General features: G+C 42.2%; 2 protein-coding genes across 2 annotated transcripts; one reads left to right on the forward strand and one right to left on the reverse strand.

The window, feature by feature from the left end:
- Positions 1 to 2,979: 2,979 nt before the first annotated feature.
- vsig10 (V-set and immunoglobulin domain containing 10) lies at positions 2,980 to 12,499 on the reverse strand. The gene is made up of 8 exons (XM_011478803.3): positions 12,273 to 12,499; positions 11,893 to 12,195; positions 8,468 to 8,734; positions 6,136 to 6,420; positions 5,937 to 6,053; positions 5,848 to 5,860; positions 3,530 to 3,669; positions 2,980 to 3,453 (listed from the first exon to the last, which is right to left on the reverse strand). The coding sequence occupies exons 1-8, from the start codon at positions 12,322 to 12,324 to the stop codon at positions 3,356 to 3,358; spliced, it is 1,275 nt and encodes a 424-aa protein (XP_011477105.1). The 5' UTR covers positions 12,325 to 12,499; the 3' UTR covers positions 2,980 to 3,355.
- Positions 12,500 to 14,984: 2,485 nt separating this feature from the next.
- Positions 14,985 to 16,020, forward strand: pebp1 (phosphatidylethanolamine binding protein 1). Its single transcript, XM_004072070.4, has 4 exons — positions 14,985 to 15,193; positions 15,332 to 15,441; positions 15,532 to 15,632; positions 15,718 to 16,020. The coding sequence occupies exons 1-4, from the start codon at positions 15,059 to 15,061 to the stop codon at positions 15,933 to 15,935; spliced, it is 564 nt and encodes a 187-aa protein (XP_004072118.1). The 5' UTR covers positions 14,985 to 15,058; the 3' UTR covers positions 15,936 to 16,020.
- The last annotated feature ends 8 nt before the right edge of the window (positions 16,021 to 16,028 follow it).

Raw genomic sequence — 16,028 nt, forward strand, 5'->3', positions numbered from 1 at the left:
GTATCATTCAGCCACACAGATGCTTTCATGCTCAAGTTTTTCTTTTATGCAAATTTACTTCCTAAAAGAAAACATTTAAAACTTTTCGCAAAATGCAAATAATTTAAATAATTTGTTCCTTGAAACTGATCAAATTTTTACTTTGTAAGTTTCATTCTCCAAAAACTTTAGAAAATTAAATATGCCATAAATAAGGTGTTTAAGCTTTTTTTTCTTTATATATCTCGCTCTTTTACGAAGCTCACTTGTCTTTTTTTCTGTGGCTTAATGTAACAATCAACCAAATACTTGTGTTTGTGTTGTAGACAAAAGTTTACACTTATAAAAAAAATTGAAGAGTAAAATGGAAATAAAAATACCAAATGTTTTAAATGTATTATTATTTGTATTTGTTATTTGAATACAAATGTAAATAATCTTTTAAACATATTCTTTAAAACAATCTAAAGTAATTTGTACTAAAATGCTGGTTATTTCAAATAGAATAAAAACAATTGTGAATACATTACATTATATTTGTAAATGTAATTTTACAAAAAATCAAAAGTAAACCATTTTAAATGTTGTAACAATAAACGTCTATTACAAGGTCTCAGAACCCTTTTTGTATTATTCCCAAGGTGCCATAAGCATGGATTTGATGCTTTCATGGGTTTAGATTTTAACCTTCAAATGTCTGTTGGATTTCTGAAAAAAAAAAAACTCCTGCAATGCTTCAAGTACAGACCATTCATTATTCAGTTCAGCTCCTTTTTCCAACACATCCAGGACATCTTTTAACACCGCGGTAAATAATTCAACTGATTTTAAAAGTCCCACAAAAAAAAGGGTTTCACTTAAAATATTAAAATGTAACCGTATGTGGTTGCTATAATTCAGCATTACGTGGTCTAACTTTGTCTACTGGCTCCCAGGGGGTTCTTTTATTTTGAAAAGGCGTTACTGAGTCAAGAAGGTTTTTGCATTTCCTTACATATGTAACCCTTGTGCTATCCTAGGCACTGTAACCCTTGTGCTATCCTGGGCACTTTAACATTGGGAGTTGTGTCATCTAGACTCACTAGACAGTGCTCTGAACCTTTTTTCTTCAGTGATTTGTGAACCTCACTGGTGTCCATGGATTACATGAAATCTTTCCACCTTTATCCACCTTTGTCATGATAGGGAGAACACGTCCATGTAAGGGTGGGGTCATCTAAGATAGCACAAGGGTTAACGTTGGGAGTTGGGTCATCTAGACCCACCAGACAGTGCGCTGAACCTTTTTTCTTCAATGATTTGTGATCTTCACTGGTGTCCATGGATTACATGAAATCTTTCCACCTTTATCCACCTTGGTCATGGTAGGGAGAACACATCAGTGCAAGGGTGGGGTCATAGGATAGCAAAGGGGTTAAGCATAATTCTTGTCATATTTTATACAAATTCAAAAATGAGGTAACTATAAAAGTACTTTGTCAGCCTCAGAGTACTGATATAACAACATGTATGACTGCTTTTAAAAAGTCTGCAGGACTTTTCTAGACTGTTCTGGAGGCAAATGGAGGCCATCTGTCCAAGTGCTAAATCTTGCAGAAATCAGGTCATGGAAAAAGGCAAAACCCACCAGACTGAACACACTGATTAGGAAGGCTGGCTCTGTAATCGGGTGCAGAATGGAAACGTTTGAAGCTGCGACGGAGACGAGGACTTTGGATGAGCTGGCATCCATCATGGATACTCCTGAGCATCCTCTCCGTCCTGTACCTGACTGTCAGCGGAGCGCCTTTTCCAAGAGGCTAAGGCAGCTTCGCTGTCACGCCAACCGCTACAGGAGATCCTTCCTACCTCACTCCACTGGACTTTATAACTCATCATCCTTTCGCCAAAGATTAACCCATTTGATGTCTGTTTTTCTAAAAGCTGTTATCCGAACTGATTGCTTCCCTGATTGTCACTCAGTGTTGATTGTTTGTGTTATTGAGCCTGTACGCGGTCGCTGCGACGACCGAATTTCCCAATAAAGTATCTTTATCTTATCTAAATCTGCAGCTGAGGGACAGAGGAGGTCCCCATGCTTATATGGATGAATGGAAATGAAGTGACCAAGAAAAAAACAACTGAATTTCATAATTTTGAGTCATTTGTCAAACAGGAAGTGAAAAATTAAAGTCAAAAGCTTTCATTATGGAACAAGTTAGAAATACACTTTGTTCATTAAGTAACAAAATAGGATAGTTTTATACTAAAAAGTGAATAAATTTACATCTGAAACTGGTTTTAGTTTTTACTTTTCAATCAGTCTGATCTCACATAGTGAGCATGAAATCATGACATTTTTCCAGAATGAGTAACCATGTGACTAATGTTACAGAAATAAAGATCCGCTGCACTGCAGACATAGTTCTGAGTTTCTGTTCTTGGCCTGTCATCTGGAAACTCACATTCACTCCAACTCCTTTTATCTTTTGACCCTGTAAAGGTTTGCCAGAAGGTTTTTGAACTGCTTTTTTATTTTGCCTTACAAAATTACGCAATTCAAAACGATCATGTCTTTTGTATAGAAGCGAAGGTCAAAGGGAGGCACACCTCTAGACACACCTAAGGGCTTGAGAAGACAATATCTTTATCATGAGACTATCAGGCTTTAAGCTCAACGCAGAACAAAAAAAACACCAAAGGAGACAAGAACGTTGAACTGTTGATGCTGAAAACAGGATTAACGCAGGACAAATTCCCAGGACTCTGTTTCTGTGGGTTTTCTGGAGACAGGAACAAGTCTCCCCCCCCCCCCCCCATGCTTTCCTTTAACCAGCAGGAAGATAAAAAATCTTTATCAGTTTGTGGTTTGCACAGACAGCGAGAGATCATAAAGTTTGGGATCACAGGAACCACAGACACAATCCCCTTTCTAAAGCACGGTGGTGGCAGCATTATACTGTGGGGCTTCACCTTCTTGATAACTGTTAAAAAGGGATGAGTGAATTAAAGCATGCTTAGTTATTGTTTGTTGATTTTTAATTTTCACCAACAGAAAAAAAAAAAAAGAACAGAACAATGATCGAGTGGAAACCCAACACAACCAATAAACAAATATACAAAAAAACAACCCTAGAAAAGAGCTTTTTAGTGCGTTTCCACAGGTATACATTTTATTGTGTCTCACACATTTAGAAAGCATTTCAAACAAATCATCAAGTCATAAAAAAGAATAAAAAAAAGGTTGTTTAAAAAAAAAAAAAAAAAAGGTAAGGTATGTTTCTATTACACACATCTCCATCGACCCAGTTCACATTCCTATTGGGGGAAACAAAAAACGTCATTTCTTAAAACGAGACTTTCATCTAAAACAAAAACATTTAAAAAAATCCAACATCTAAAACACTACAAGATCCTCTGGCTCTTCTGTGGCCTCCTCCGTGTCTTCCGGCAGCTGCGTGGTCGCCTCGTTCTTTTCTGCATCGTCCTGATCGCCTGAATAAAGCGGGGAAAATGTCATTTCCCGTTAAAGCATGAATGTGGTACGAGCAATGCAGAAATGAGATCCTACTGGATGGTATACGATGTATCTGAACCAGCGTCGTCTGGCGATCGTTGCTCATCGGTGGCAGCTGTGGAACAGCGTCCCGGTAGAACTGCTCTTCGTCCGATTCCACCAGACTCAGCACATCACCATTCTCCTCCATTTGTCTGCAGAGCAGAAAGACTCAGACCAAAAACCAAACCAAAGGATCATTCACAAATCCATACTTCCCATCTAAGATTCCACCTTAAATCTCTGTAAAAGTCCACCTTTTGAGGGGAATATATTCAAGGCATTTAAATCATATTTTAGTTTTTTTTCCTGTTACTTATTATATATTTGCCAATTTTGATAGAGCTATGGATTTATGAAATTTGGATTTTTGTAACCGAGGAAATCCTCTACTGCAAGAACTGAACTTTGTCTAAAACAAATAACTTTAGCACCAAGCAAGGTCACCTTCATCCCATCTAGTAACCATGACCTAAAAAAGAAAAGAAAAGAAAAGTCCACCATTCAAAACACTTGAAGGATGTCCAACCAGCTCACTCCTGCTGAGAGTGTTTGCCATGAAAATGATGACTCGGTCAGACTTTGACCAATTCCTGCTTACTGATGTTTTCTGATTCCAACATAGCAGCGTCTATATCACACAAAAAAAAAAGAATAAATAAAATGAATGTGACTGAATGGACTTAATTTGGTTGTAAGCCGTTTCTCTGGGTGATGTCCCACTCACTCGGTCCAGTTCTCAGATAAAGCTAAAAGATGAAAAGCAATACAGTTCACAAGGAAAACTTCCCATCAGTCACCTCGACCAATCCCCTGCCTCTTGGCCCCATCTAGTCTTTCTAGGTAAGTAATCGTATCACATTATATGACTTTTGTTTTGCTTAATGCCCTAAAAGCATTTCATGGTCAAAACATTTGAGAAATAGAAACAGGTGCGGTTCCCCAAATGGCCACTAAGGCTTCTAATTATTAGCAAACCAGTTTTATTTAATTTAAAGGAAAACAGTACAAATTAAACAGCAGAAATTTGATTTTTAGTCTGTGATTAAATATTTACATCTGGTCTATTAGGATTGTGCATTCACTTAACTTGAGAGGTAAACTATTCTTCTTGATAAACTGTCCTAAAACCGCAGCATAAAGCCTCGTTTTGGACTGAGCTGCACTTGTTTCAATGAGCACCGTGGGGCCTTTGGCTCATAAACACACCGTTGATGCTTGGCAACCAACCCAGCAGCCATCCTCTGACCCAAGAGTGGTCAATAAAAATGCAAACTAGCAGGGAGGCCTAAAAATGCAGACTTACAAAACCCCAAATTATAAAAACATGGCCAGAAATCAGGTTCGTTTTAGTGTATGTTAAAGAAGCAAATGTATAATCTTTGGTCTGCTTTTTTAAATGTTAAAAAAAGACTAAATGTGGCTGAAACTCTGCAGCGTTCACAAGGAAAATGAGTGCAGTTTTAAGGTGAGGGTCGCTTGTTTTTGTATTGAGCTGGAGACAGGATCGTGGGCGTGAAGGAAAGTTTGGAGGTTTTCTGAGAAACTCCCCACAAAAGGAGGAGTCGGCGGCGGTTTGTGCCTGAGGTTGGAAGATATCAACCGAAACGCACGTAAAAAACGCTCCACACGCAAGCTTTAGCATCAAACTATCTTGTGTTTAACTTTCACTTTAGAAAGAGAAACAGTGCTGACGTTTAGGTTTTAGCTATTTCTTTAAACTAAAAAATGTTTCAGAGAATTCGACATTTAAAAAACACAAACTGTTTTCTTACTTTAAAATTGCTGCTTTGTCTAAAACCGAAACCTATTCATGATTGATTTCTTAAACATCAAAGGTTTTCACTAAAAAGATAAACTGTTTAACTAAACTAAAACTGAACTCAAAGGGTTCGATTTAAGCAGCTTTAATACATTTTTAAAGCTAGTTTTAAAGTTTAGGACTAAGCTAAATGAAAGAAAAGGAACAATAATAGATATTATTCAATTATTATTATTATTCTATTTTATTTAATATATATTTTGATTAATAGAGGGGATTTGAAATTTCTATTCTATTTAAGTTAATTATGATTTTGCCATTTATTATAATACTTTTCAAATTTCACTTATAAAAAATAGACATTTATTCTGCATTTTCAGGCGTCTGTCTCATTTTTTTCTCATATTTTTTCTTTCTTTTTAAATTACAGATTATATAACTATCCTTGGGTTTCCATACATATTTTTTTGATCTGTTCTTCACTTCAGTGGCATTTGTATTTGTGGAAATGCGATGTTGGAGGATCAGGCAAGTCTGGGTTCGGACACGAAGCGGTCTTTGAAATACTCACGTAAAGCCTCCATCTGTAAGAAAACCAGAGAAGGGAGTGTGAGTCAGAGTGAGCGGGTTCAGACATGGAAGGAGCTGTGACTGAGGTACCCAGGCAGATCCTGTGCCGGTTCAAGTAAACCATCTTCGCCACGATGCCAACCGAGCCCAGGATCAGCACGGCTAGGAATACGCCGATGATCGCCCCCGTGTACGCAGAGGACGCCGCTGGGGAGGGAGGGAGGGGACAGAGAGGAGGATGGGAGCCGCAGGTTCATCGGCATGCTCGCGTTTCTTCATCACAGCTCACCTTTCACCGTCAGGCTGATCTCCAGCTCACGGACACCAAGCAGGTTCTCGCTGCGGCAGAAGTAGATGCCTTCGTCTTCTTTGCTGACGTTGACGATGGTCAGCTGGAAGTTGGGGTTGGTCCCTGAGAAGACGTACTTGGATCCGGGTCGGATGAGGTCCTGCTGAAGGCCTTTTCTCCAAGTGGTGTTGGCAATGGGGATGGAGGAGGTCTCACTGCAGCTTAGATTGATGTTGGAGCCCTCCAGCGCAGACACCAAGGGTGTACCCTCAGGGTACGGTAATTCTGGAAAGAGCAAATCAGTGTGTTTAGACTATAGCTTTAAAACAGCTTTAATGCTGGAACAGCACTGTAACCAGGGGGAGCTTGAATCTGCACAAAGAGCCGACCAAACATCTCAACTCTGATAAAAAATAAAAAATAAATAAAAAAAAGAGATGCACCAACTTCTCTTTTGGCAGCGAGGAGGAAAAAAAGTTTTTTGGTTCAAAGATGCTGCCAAAAATGATCATCTATACCAGGCCTGCTCGTTCCTGGTCCTGGAGAAGCCTGTGTTCCAGCTCTCTGCTTCTTGTTGATTACCTGGACCAGGTGTGTTCAATCAATCAGAATGTGGAGACATCTGACTGAACTACTCAGCAACCAGAAGGGCTTGGAGATCTGGAAAACTGTCATGAGTGGTCATGAGGACCAGAAATGAGCAGCCCTGATTTATACAAACTGGGACAATCAACGACCAACGTGATCCTTATTCTTATACGTTCAAATGGTTAATTTGTTATTTTTCTCCACCCCAAGCCAGAAAATAGATCAGCTGCCTCTGTTGACAAATAACCAGTGAGGTCTGCTGTTATCGACCAGCCTGAGACAAAGTTCAGAGATACGGATGATAGGTCGGCAGGCTCCACCCACTTATGTTGAGGCATCTGATCAGGTTGGTTGCCAGATTGGGCAGTATGCCGCACAAATTGGGTGCTTATTTTGCTGAAATTGGGCTGTTTTTTCTGGCAACACTGCATCTGATTGTTCAGTTTAGAGCTTAAATCACTTTAGCTACTGAGAAAAAAAATGAGGATTATCAAGAACATGTGGAAAAAAAAACTCCACAATATTCATTGATGTGGGTCTTTAAATAATGAGGAACCCCTTTTTCCTTTTTATTTTTCTGAAATTTGATAAAAACTCTAGGATCATTCATAAAAGTGGATTATTTTGAAGTTTTAAAAAAAACCATCATGATTCTTTGATTTGCAGATAATCCACATTCTTATATTAACGGCTGGACTCAAATAGCTCCAATCAAAGTTCATATTTCCCTTCCTCTTTCAAAAGTGGTAAACTTTACTTTATCCGTTTGCCTTTTTGAAACATCTGCACAGAAACCCAGATTTTTTACTTTGCCTTCTGGAAATGAACTGATCTTTTTATGAGTTTGTTTTATTTCTTTTGGTTTGTTTGCCATCAAATTTCATTCAATAGTTATTTCAACAGATCAAAAGTCTAAAGACGGTTAGACGGAGGTGGAGCAGCCAAAAGGCAGAGAGAAGGATGAAATGGTTACAAGAAGAAGAAACACAACACAGATCCTGATCTACTGTAAGAAAAGGTTAGAAACTCTGTTAGCGTCACGTCTAAATGTTCTTCTTCACTTTTCTTAAGCGACCTACTGGTAAAGCAGAGTGTTTTGGGGGAAAAATGGTTCATCTTTCTGGTTGTTTAAGAAGGTTTGGTTGGTTTTCGGAGTTTTTGGATGGGATGAGAACAAAGCAGCAGACTTTAGCTTGAGATCTTCTGCAGCTGTTGAGAGTGTGGGTGTTCGGTGAGAAGGTGGCGCTTTGTCAAAATCTCTGTGGGCAACACAGGAATCCAGAGCAGTTAATTCCTCTGGTCGGGTTCGATGTGGGAAACGCAGCAACTTTTCCAGCATCAAACAAAAGATGGAGCTGATTTTTACTCGGGTTAGTGCCATTTAACCATCAGCCTTTAGGGTTTCGGAGATCGGAGTCTAGATCATTTACCTGATTTTCCGTTATTGATTTCATTTTTTTCTTTATTCTGACAGATTTTACTGATCCAGATTTGGGTGGTGGAGGCAGAAATGGAGTGTGGTGAGCTCGTCCAACATTTCTGAGAGGTTGTACTTGTGTATTTTACATAACTACACTATCATGACACAAAAAAATGCTGTTTTGAAAAAAGACATTTAGTGAGTTGATCAGATTTCACCTTCCCCTTCTTCCTCCATCATTCATCTGCAACTGGTTGAAAATGCAAACCCGAGTGTGATGGAAGCTTCTCCATCAGAACCTGAGGGTCCAACAGTCATGCTTACTGAGGGTCAGCGAGCAGAACCTCCTGTCGCTCGGACTGAGCAGCTCGTGCTGGGCCGTGCACGTCACCGTCTCCCCGTGGGACACCTGCGACGCGTTCAGGGTCAGCAGCAGGCTGTCCGTCACGTTCGCCGTCACCAGGGCGGGGCCTTTCCCACTCCAGCTCAGCGTCGGGAGGGGGACCGCTCCCAACCAGGAGCAGTTGAAAATGGCCTGAGTGGGATCAGAGGAAGGCACCAACGCACAATCTGGATGTGTGACCGGGACCCCTAGACAAAGAAAAACAACTCCTTTACACGTCTGAAGAAACCGCAAGGAGGAAGTTTTAAAATAGAAACAATGCCAACAAATGTTTTGTTAAACGTCTTGCAAACCCAGCTGATATTTTTGAAGAAAGTGGTCATTAAGATTCAATTTCTGCAACAAAAGAGCTTCAAAGTCCCCACAGCACACGAGCAACACCACAACAAAACCGAAAGCCAGACGACTGCTGCCGGTTCTCCTGGTCTGACAAACTGCAGAGAATTAGAAAAGCCTGTGATCCAAGTTGAGGTTTCTGCAGCCGCAGCTATGCACACTGGAGTACGGTGGCCCTGAAGTTCAAACCGCTCAACGCAAAAGAAAAAACAAACTCTCACAATGACAACTGAAAAAGCAAAACAAATAAAAAACAAAAACAAAAAAAGCATTTCAGTAAACAAAAGTAACTTCCAGAATTAAACATGAAATATTAAAGTGAAAAACAGAAACTGGAAGTAAGTATTATGGGATGTCACTGATTAGATGAGTTTTAAAGAAAAGGGAAAGCAGAGGGAGGTTTGGTCCGAACTATGGTGAAGAGTTGATTGAGCAACCACCAAACTTTTGCAGTGACTGTGATCAGAAGTTTAAAGTATTTCTTCTGTCAGCAGAGATCTCCATGCCAAATAACTTCCTGTTGTCAAGGTGAACAAACATCCTCCTCCAATCAGTGATGTACCATAGTACCTACCTATTCTGGTTTCTTACTTAGGGTGTGTTCAGACTGGAAAAATCTGGATCGAGTCCTGAATCTTACGTTTGGTCTGTATTTAGACTGCTGTTATAAGCGGACTTTCCCGTTTCTAAACCAAAGCTGGTAAACAAAAACATGTGACTAAAGATCTCTTCAGTCATTGGCCAGGAATAAGTCCTGGGCTTTGCGGTCCCTGTTGGTATAGTTCACGGATTCTAACTTCAGATTTCGCTGACCAATTTTGAACGTCTGCCTCGACGTTACGTGCAACACTTTTTCCGTGCTGCTACGGTGGTTTCCTGAGGAGGCGACGGCTCAGAAGCTACGCTGATGAGTAAATATGACGTAGAGATTGGTAGGAAAACAGTGAGAGGCAAGGTTTATCACGTTAAAAGTTGTTTAATCAGCCTGCATTCAGCTAAACACATTTCAATGAGTTGCTGTGTCTCACCGCATGGCTGCTACCTTCCTACTCTGTTTACATCCCATAATGCCTGGCTGCGGTGGTTGTTTTGATGCCGTTGTTCCGCACCAAGCAAGGAGACTATTCAGACTGAGGAATCTCAGAGCGAACCGAAGCTCAGTCCCTTCAGAAACGAACCGAGACCCCCTCCAAAGATGGGTCAGAGAGCGATCCTGGTCCCGGACCAGGGTACGCTTGGTGTATTCAGACTGAAAATGAGTTCTGGATTGTCGGGGAAACAAACTCTAAGCAAACCACTTTGACTTGTCCAGTCAAAAAAAAAAAACACCCTTAGTTTCATTTTTTTAACATTTCACTTTGCTTTCTAGAAATGACTTTTAGTTTTCTAAAATGTTTTCTTCTTATTTTGTTTTAGGTTTTTGGAGGTACGTATTGATTTCTAAAATGTCATGTTGTTTTCCTATAATTTGTTTTGCTTTTTTGGTCATCATGGTCTTTAAAATGTTTTTGTATTGCGTGATTTGTTGATGTGATTTGCACTTCAGGGCCACTGTACTGATGATGTCGGTTTTTCCAACCCTTTTTTAGCTGCACAGATGCACCAAAGCGACCCATGTGTGAAACGTTTTAGCGTGAAGGGGAACAGTCCCGGCACACCAGCAGCAGGAGGACGTCCTGGCCTTTCTCCTTTATGGCACAAATGTGTGCTGCGATTTTAAATGACAAGTTTGAATAAATGCATAACTAAATATTCAAGTAAAATGGAATAAATACATAGGAAAATGTTTAAAGCACAATAATTTGTATATTGAATTTAAACAATGAGGCATCAATTACAATTTTTCTTCAAAATATAAAAAAAAAGCATAGACTGGGAAAAGTTTAAGGACAGTCCTGAAGTTTATCCTTTAGCTTTTTTTTTTTTACCCCCCTGGTGTGACAAACCAGTGACCCTCATGAAACCCAGATATAACAGATGAATTTATGGAAAACTGGCAGCGTTTAGTGACAAGATTTACAAATGATTCTTTTCCCCTAAAATGCATAAAAAAGAAGCTTTTAGTTAAGCATGCCAACCTAAATAATGTAAAACAAAGGCATTTCTTGCTACAAACATTCACTTTTGATTGTTTCCAAGTGTTTGCGGGGTTAGCGTTTTCCTCTGGTGGGGCCTAAAAACTCGCTGGAATTTTAAACAGAAACATTTTTGAAAACAAATCCTGTCCAGAAGCAGACATGTGGGATGGAGTTGGTCTCCTGTGATACTAAATTGTGACCACATGGAGATAAAAGTGCAGTTAGTGGTCTAAAGATACTGAGATACTAAAGATAGAGTGGTAGTGTCAGTGAATTCAAAAAGTGTGGTTCTCAAAGACCCCCCAAAAAACAGTTTTGGGATTTTTTTCTGTAAAGAAGAACAGATGCGTGTGGCATTAACAGTAAAACATGGAGGTGGAAGTATTATAATTCTGCTGGGCTTTCATGCATGGTTGACATGGCGTTTTGCCGGCAGATCCGATCTTTAGGCGCCTCGTCACAGTGAACTGGAATTGTAAACACAACTGGAATGTTACCAAACCTGGTCTGAAACCAACTTTGGTTTCAGGTCCAGCGTCCGCTGTACCACAGCTAGAGCGCAGATGTTTAGCAGCATTGTTTCGTAAAGGGAATCTAAAGATTTTGCGGCGTTTTTGTAACACTTTTGTGTTACAATTGTTTTGAGTCAATCTGGCCAAAAACATTGTTTGGGGCTGTGGTGGAGCGGGCCTTTTAAGAGTCTGATTCCATTTGATGTTTGGTGCCATCTTTTACTTTCTCATAAATGAATAATTGGGGTCATTTCGAGCTTGTGGCAGTTGTGGTTGATAGTGAAAGCGGCTCCAACCCGCCACCTGCTGTCCCGTGACCTCCCGCGCTGCTATGCAGCAGAACCAGTTTGTGTTTGCTCAAAGTTTCAGGAAACAAACGCCTGGCTGGCGCATCTGCTCGCCGGTCACCTGAACACTTACTTTCCACCTGAAGCAGCAGCCGAGTCTGGGAGCTGCTTTCCCGCGGGAGTGTGCAGTTGCACATGTAGATGCCCGCATCCTCAGGTGTCACCGGGCTGATGCTCAGGATCCCGTCCTCGTGGAGGGACAGGCGGCCCCCGGGGGGGGACTGCTGCTGCGGTGGGGGGAAGGTGATCTCTGCTCCGTTTTTCGACCAGGCGGCGGACGCCTGGGTGACGCCGGAGGGGCAACACTGAAGTGGAACGGTGTCCCCCGGTTTGACTTTTATCTCTGTTTGGGAGGATTTTTCCCGCGAAACCGCCGCTTCAGAGAAGAAACACAGACACGTCGGAAACACGGCCACACTTACCTGACGCGCGCGCGCCACAGACAGAGCTCACCTGTCGCGGTGAAGCAGAGATGCAGAAGCGCCACAACCGTCGCCGCGTTCATCTTTAGCGTTCCCTCATCAGAGCAACAACTAAACCGGTCGGACTAGTCCACCTGCGGCACGCGGGCCCGGTTCTCCCATCATAGAACAGACCGGAGCCCCGGTGACCAGTCTGACATGATGAGCCAGAATCTCACCTGAAGGGCGAGCTCTGTTGACAAGAACGTGCACACCCGGAAACGCGGCCGTGAATAGGCCACACCCAGACCTCACCTTGTTAAAGGAACAGCACCTCCACGTTAGAAGCAAAGGGTCCAGATGGGTCCAAGAAAGAGCAGAACTCATTCTGACTTCTTTAAAATGTTTTAAAAAACCGTTAAAGAAAAGGCCAATACAAATATAAAAGAACAGCAACATATTCGGTCACTTTCAGCAAAAACATATTTTGAAAAAATTCTTTTCAGATGTAGAGCATCGGGTTTCAAGAATCAGTTTTTACCTGACACTCCTGTGGATCTGAGCAGAAGTTCACCCGGGTTCACATACATTTATCATTATGACTTTCATATGTATGTTAACCAAAAGGGCGGGGCCTGTCTACACACTCAAATATTACAAACATACCCCGTTGGCTGGAAAAACCTTCACACACATGTATGTCGACACGTACACAATACAGATTCACGCAAACATACAAGTGTTCTGTGCAAACCTGAGTGGGTACCTGTGCTCAGGTGACTTTGTTCTACTGTGGACGAAGACGTTAAGGACAGCAGAGAGTGGGAGTGGGTCATCAAGTCCCCAACAGAACACGGGTGGCAGCTAGGACCCAACAGACATCCACGTGGAGAAGCATATAAGGGAACGTGCCCCAAACCAGCACCAGACCACAGTCTGAAGGACCAGCGCCAATGAGCAGGGGGGCACCATCCATGACCCACACATGGACCCATTCATCCCATTCTTAATACAGAGCAGTCTTCCTGCCCCCTTTGCAGAAAAACAGCCCCAAACCATTATGTTTCCACCCCCATGCTCCACGGTGGGTATGGTTGTCTTGCACATCAGCTTTTCCCCCCTTCAAACACAGCAAGTGGCGTTTATGCCGCAAAAGTTCCATTTTGGTCTCATCTGACCACATGACCTACCAACCCTTCTCTGGATCATCCTGATGGTCTCTGGAGACTTTTACACAGTTCTTGACATGTGCTGGTTTAAGCAGGGGGGCCCTTGGAGCACTGTGAGATCTGAATCCATGACGACACAGCACATTACCATCAGTAACCTTAGTTACTGTGGTTCCAGCTCTTTTCAGGTCATTGACCAGTTCCCCCCCGTTGTTCTAGTCCAGTGGTCTCCAACCCTGCCCTGATTGTTTTGCAGTTAGCCCTGCATCAGTAATTACTTGGATCCGGTGTGTTCGGCCAATCAGAAATTGGGCTCACTTAATCCCGTTAATCGGGAATTACTGAATCGCGGTTTGGGGCAAAACAAGCGGGGCGGTGGCTCATGAGGAGCAGGTCTGGAGATGACAGTCCGTTTCCTCACCGTTTTCATGATCTTTTAGACTCCACCAGGTGAGATCTTTCATGGAGCTCCCGGTGAAGGGACATCCTCAGTGTTTTTGTATTTCATTTTGCTCCAACAGTTGATCTCTTCTCACCAAGCTGCTCGCTCATTAGTTCATCCTAGTCTTTTCAGTCTTTCAGTTGTCCAATCTAGTTCCCGGTATCCTTTGACAGCTCTTTGGCATATTGGTCACAGTGGACTGTTTAAAGGTGTGGACAGGTGTCTTTTATACAGGTAACCATTTCAAACAGGTGACATTAATAGTGGAAGATGGAAAGACTTCTAAATGAAGAAGTAAGGGGTCTGTGAGGGACAAAATTCTGGCGTATTAATAATTAAATCATCCAACTTGAATTATTACACAGCAATGAGATTATTTATAATATAGCACTAATTGGAATGGAGCAGGTGGATGTTGTTTAACCTTTTTTGTTTTTTTTTAGAATAACAGTTTGAGAAATAGTCAATTAATTTCATTTTCTTCCAAATAGGACTGGATTACATTAGCCTGGTAATAAATAGTTTTTATTCTAACTGTAACCACAGCAGAAACCGGCTTTGTATCCGTTTTAAAGAAATCAACTTGGAACTAAATCAGAGAAAGTGAAAGGAGCACGTGGAGTGGGGGTGGTGTTTAAACCCTGGGGGAGGACACCAGGAGGAACAGCACACTGATTGACAATTCTTGAAGCAAATCAAGAATCAAGCTGCCGTGACTCGACTGCGCCCTCTGGCGGTCACAGTTGGATTTGACATTGTATTGCGTTCAAATGCACAGAAAATGTAGGAAAAATCCGTGTTAGGAAATTACAACTCATCACTGCCATGAATTGTATGTAAAAATCTACAATTAAATTAAGAAATCTAAGATATTTGAGTATTAAAAACGGTGACTGATTTCTTATGTTATAAAAATACAATCTTTAGATGATAAGTATCAGAAATGTGCATGTCGTCTTAATAAATAATACAGTTCAACTTAAACATTAAAAGCCAGTGTTTGCAGCCCCCCCCCCCCCCCCCCCCAACACACACACCAGAAAAGTGTACATTAATTTATTCAATCTTCTTAGGAGATACTGTTGGTTATTTCGTGTTTTGTCGAACACGTTATGAAGTGCATTCGTATCTTAAATTGGTTTGTCCGTGTGGTACTTGAACGCATCACTTTTAGGGCTTTCTCCTGTGTGCAGCGCGCGCCTCAGACGCAGAGAGGAACGCCGCGAAATGCCCATCGATCTGAGCCAGTGGTCCGGGGCTCTGGCCCTGCAGGAGGTGGAGGAGAAGCCCGCGGTGCCTCTGGTGGTGAAGTACGGTTCTCTGGAGATCGACGAGCTCGGGAAAGTGTTCACTCCCACGCAGGTGCGTGAGCTAGCAGCTAACGCTAGTTTGGGGGGGAACGCCTGGAAACCTCAAACTGGGTCACAGTCAGCTTGCAGCGGGTCTGCAGCGGTGAAACAGCGCCCCCTCTCGGACACTGACCTCTGAACTCGTGTTTAGGTGCAGAATAGACCCACCAGCGTGGAGTGGGACGGATGTGACCCGAGTAAACTGTACACTTTGGCTTTGACCGACCCGGATGCTCCCAGCAGGAAAGACCCCAAATTTAGGTGAAGCTTTTTGAACTTTTCACGTTAAAACTGACATATTTTTAAGGCCACAATCGTAATTTTGCATTAAAATATATATAAAAAAAACAGGGAGTGGCATCACTTCTTGGTGGTGAACATGAAGGGCAACGACGTGTCCTCCGGCTGCGTCCTGTCAGACTACGTGGGCTCTGGACCCCCTAAAGGCACAGGTGGGACCGCAGCAGGTGGATGCATTCATGCAGATCGGAGGCCGTCCTCCACTGAGGTGGTTCTTTTTTTGTCTTTCCTCCTCAGGTCTGCACAGGTACGTGTGGCTGGTGTACGAGCAGCCCGGCAGCCTGTCCTGCTCCGAGAAGGTCCTCACCAACCGCTCCGGAGACGGCCGAGGAAAGTTCAAGATCCAGACCTTCAGGCAGAAATACAACCTGGACGCTCCGGTGGCGGGAACCTGCTACCAGGCCGAGTGGGACGACTACGTCCCCAAACTGTACGAACAGCTGGCCGGAAAGTAGAAACACCACGAAGGTCCAATATAAAAAGCTGTAAAGCAAAACGCTTCATCAAAGTCGCCTGCAATAAATCCAAACACCCACTTTCTTTGAGTC

Source organism: Oryzias latipes, chromosome 9 (genome assembly GCF_002234675.1).
Source record: "Oryzias latipes chromosome 9, ASM223467v1".
Lineage (NCBI taxonomy): Eukaryota > Metazoa > Chordata > Actinopteri > Beloniformes > Adrianichthyidae > Oryzias > Oryzias latipes.

Excerpts from the sequence above, each read along its gene's own strand:
- vsig10 (XM_011478803.3), bottom strand. The coding sequence starts at position 12,324 with ATGAACGCGGCGACGGTTGTGGCGCTTCTGCATCTCTGCTTCACCGCG. Across the intron at positions 6,054-6,135 it reads GATCAGCCTGACGGTGAAAG|CGGCGTCCTCTGCGTACACG; the intron begins GTGAGCTGTGAT and ends CTCCCTCCCCAG. Across the intron at positions 3,454-3,529 it reads GATACATCGTATACCATCCA|GCGATCAGGACGATGCAGAA; the intron begins GTAGGATCTCAT and ends CGCTTTATTCAG.
- pebp1 (XM_004072070.4), top strand. The coding sequence starts at position 15,059 with ATGCCCATCGATCTGAGCCAGTGGTCCGGGGCTCTGGCCCTGCAGGAG. Across the intron at positions 15,442-15,531 it reads AGGAAAGACCCCAAATTTAG|GGAGTGGCATCACTTCTTGG; the intron begins GTGAAGCTTTTT and ends TAAAAAAAACAG. Across the intron at positions 15,633-15,717 it reads TGGACCCCCTAAAGGCACAG|GTCTGCACAGGTACGTGTGG; the intron begins GTGGGACCGCAG and ends TTTCCTCCTCAG.